Source organism: Cariama cristata, unplaced genomic scaffold (genome assembly GCF_000690535.1).
Source record: "Cariama cristata isolate BGI_N322 unplaced genomic scaffold, ASM69053v1 scaffold10253, whole genome shotgun sequence".
NCBI lineage: Eukaryota > Metazoa > Chordata > Aves > Cariamiformes > Cariamidae > Cariama > Cariama cristata.
In genome coordinates, this window is record NW_009607824.1 from 11,270 (window position 1) to 15,174 (window position 3,905).

Genomic DNA, 3,905 nt, shown 5'->3' on the forward strand with positions numbered 1-3,905 from the left:
GAATAAAATATGAGATAAAGCCACATTTATTTTAGGAAACAGCCTTCTACCAGTTTTGCCACTTTTTAAGACAGCAGAATTTTCACTTTTGCAGTTGGAAATACTTCTTGCTTTATTTGGTTAGCTTTATTCAAAATAAAGCTACTGTAAATTAAAAAAAAATAAAATTCTGAAATAGAAGATTTTGAAATATGAGCAGAAGAGAAGGTGGTTACAATTAAAGACCACCTTGAACTGTGGTCACTACATTGAACCATGGGATGACATAAACATGGCTAGCCTGGAGCATAACAGGTCAAAGTCAGCATTCAGAAATCTGCACAAATCCAGCTTAAATCACTTGGATTTCCTAGCAGAAAAGCCTGTCAAAGTCACTGAGAGCAGCTGTCCATTCACCTCTACAATTTCCAAATCCCTTTGGGTTTTGCTGTCAGCACTTTTTGTGTTTTACCCTCATCTGGAAAGGTTGATTTTGATAGGAAAAAGTCTCAGTAGGCTGCGTAAGTCCAAAATGTTTTTCCATATGTAAGATGATTTTAGTCAATTTTCAGGCAAAAGGATCCATCTTAATTTCACAGACAAGGTCCAGTAACCATGAACTACATGACCAACAGCTGGGAAAAAGCCAGGCTACCAATGCCAGCGTCAAATACCTACATCAGGCTACTTAAAGGATTCATGAAGAACATGTGAGCACCACGTAGGGAAAAGACAGGAGTGCACTGGGAAGGCTTTGAAGAGGAGAGGAAGGAAGCCCTCACAGTGACAATACTCACGGTGGAGTTGACATAACTGGCGGGCTCCCAGGCAGGTGGCATGTTGGGCGGCGCGGTCCAGGTGGAGGGACAGTTCTGGTCAATGAAGGCTGTGTTCTGCACCGTTGCAGTACCTGGGAAGCCACTGGGGTAGTTCATGTTTTCTGCAGTTTATAAAAGCAGGAAGACAAAATGAGTCTTTTGCAATATAAACACTGCCAACATTTCTGTGGAGGAACACTGAATCTTCTCAGAGCGAGCCAGCCTGGAACCGACCTAAGCCTTCGTGACTTCGGGCAGCTTCAGGGCAGCACAGCAGCAAAGCGTAACAATTTCTGTTAACAGGACTACCACTCTCTATTAGGGACCCACTAACAAATTGCTATCAGGAGGACGGGATAAAGAGTTGGCAACCTCTCTACTGGAGAGCAGAGTCTTTATTAGCCACAGAACGTGCGTGGCAGAGCCTACCCAGGCTTCACTGCCAACATGCCTGAGCTCTAAGCACCTGAGGGATCACCGTGCTGCCTGTGATACTGCAGCCTGACCTTTAATTACTGCTTAGGTAATGCTAAAGAATTTTAGGTTGCTGCCAGCGTGCTTCTCAAGCCAAGAAACTCTAGTCTGGAAAGGTAATTGGTCACAAGAGGCCTTCTGTTTCACACGCTGGAAGGCAGAAGCCTGCCAGAGGGGAAACAAAGAAAACTGTGCAAAAAGATTTGTGTAATACTGCAGTCATGAGCATTTCTCTCTACTCCCTCTCAGAGTCCTCTACACTGGCTTTTCAGGCTTAATAACTCCATACGAAGACCACTCTTCTCACCCACCACATGCAGACACTGTTTATTACTACAGAGCACCCAGTCAGCTGGAAACGGTAAAGTCCACTTAAGCAACGAATGCCCAGATGTTTATAGACAAGCTCAGCCTTTTGTTCTACAAAAGGTGAGAGGAAAAAAAAAAAACAAAAACATGCCCAGTGATAATGCATAAGCTTTATTTCATTTTACCTTCTGGGAAAGCACCATACTCATTCATCTCTAGCGGACAATACATGTTGGAAAACTGGCTGTCACAAGCCGCATTCCAGTCGATGAAGCTGTTCCAAGAAAAAGAAGAATCTGCTATCAAAAACAATTTGCAGAACTTCTGAAAATTATTTAGAAATATTTATTTAATGTACAGCTGTTGGATGCAAAATGCCTCTAGCTGATGAGGAGACTTTTCACATTCTGCATGCCAGTTCTGACAGCATCTACTCTGTTGCCACTACATAATCACAGCGATTCTCGCACTGAGCTCTTTTTCCTCTGGGAGGATGAAGAACTTGGAATGACAGCTACCAGAGTCCTACAACGCCTAACTGCATTCAACTTCTTCCTCTGTAAAAAGAAAATAATTCTACTTCTTTCCACAACCATGGAAACGCTAGATATGTGGTGAAATAACGTGATTTGAAATAGAAGAAAATGTGTTGCATTCTCAAGCACTTGAATGCTTGAGAAGAACAATTAAAACGAATTTCCCTACCACACATGTTAAAGTCCTGTTAAACAATATGTTTTCTAAACTACATATTAATTTGTAGGGATTATACTTGTTTTAATTAAAATAATTTCAGAATTTCAAGAGGACTTTTCAAAGGTAATTCTTGAAGATATGTCAGTAATGAAACAAGCCTTGCTATGCAGAAAGCTTGAAGAAGTCCAAGTCTGGACCCCGTCTGGACAAGGTAGACATATAAAAGGATTTCACATGAAGTTGCGCTAATTAAGTTTTACTATTCAGGCAAGAAGCTATCATAAGTTATCACTACTACATATGAATAAATAATTACACGTATTTTTGCATATAAAGTCCAAATCCAGATAAGCGTATGAAAGCACAGTAGCATAATACAGAATCTGCCACAAATCACCATGTATTTCATCTGACGTAAGAGCTGGACACACTACTGGCCATCGCTCCCAATCATCAGGGCTGCAGTTTGTTGACGTGACAGTGAGAACTGAGGTTAGCAGGCTGGTTGGGATCACAAGACCATCACTGGGGGATTTCTACGTTACTACTCTGCCATTTGGATGACAGGATATGACTTGAAGAACCGGCCGTATTTCACTGCTATGTGGTGGCAGAGTATTTCTTCTCACTAGTTTGTGGTGCATCCTTCATTAGTAAAATTTGCAGTGTCCAGAGTTTAAAGCATGAGAATTACTCAAGTTCATTACTACAGGAAGATCAACCCAAGTCTACACAGAGCCTGAAAAAGTCAGACCAACTGGTATCCTTACACCACCTTCAAACTGGACTATTTGTCTTTATTTAACAATGTCTGTTCACACCATTTAACACAAGTACACACAACACACACATTAAATTTGAAAGAAATTCTGGAATATCTATATATGAGCAGGAACACCAGTGAATTTGTCTTAGCAAAATTAATCATGATGGACTAATGGAAGAGCATAAACAACTAGAACTAAGACTGAAATGTCAGCAAGAATTTTGCTTTAACTGCCGTCTGCCTTACAAATATTGTAAGATAAGCTCTAGTACAGTCCTCTGCATCACAGAAACCTGAATAAAGTGTTATCCATACTGTTTACAGAAAATTTAACTTGCCTGTTGTGGACAGAGGGGGTTTCTTGGATCATGCACGGTATATTATTCTCAAGGTTGTAGTTTAAACTGTTTGTCAGGCAGACTGGCTGGGCAGGCCACAAGTCTCCTGTCGGGTAAAGACCTAAAAAGGGAAAAGGGAATGAAATGTAGAACAGGAAGGAGGATCCACAAAGTCTGAATATCACAGTGCCACTCTATTCTCAGATCCACAATAAAGACTGTATGCTAGATTAAAAAAAAATCCAGAGTTACTAACCAATCTATTTTTTGTGATGCATGTCCATCTTTAAACAAATTTCAAAACTTCTATTTGTTGAAAAAATATATATAAAAAGACTTGAACCAAGAAGCTGAAACTCAACAAAACAGGGCAAGAAATTCCTACAGAGAGACCTTAAGCCATCAGTGCCAAGGCGGCACCCTTCCTCACAGCAGGATGGATGGCAGGGATGCGATTGATCCCCACTAGCCTCCCCCTCGTCCCCACCCATCAGTCAGTAACCGTCTCTGAAGTCCAACCACATG

The 3,905-nt window shown here is 41.1% G+C and overlaps 1 protein-coding gene across 1 annotated transcript in view; it reads right to left on the reverse strand.

The window, feature by feature from the left end:
* The window catches only part of KIAA0922 (KIAA0922 ortholog), a 46,469-nt gene that overhangs the window by 1,148 nt on the left and 41,416 nt on the right, over window positions 1-3,905 (reverse strand). The window contains exons 29-31 of the mRNA XM_009696892.1: window positions 3,381-3,501; window positions 1,766-1,854; window positions 777-919 (exon numbers count right to left, since the gene is read on the reverse strand). Of these exons, the coding sequence (XP_009695194.1) occupies window positions 777-919; window positions 1,766-1,854; window positions 3,381-3,501 (353 nt within the window). The remainder of the gene's footprint in view (window positions 1-776; window positions 920-1,765; window positions 1,855-3,380; window positions 3,502-3,905) is intronic.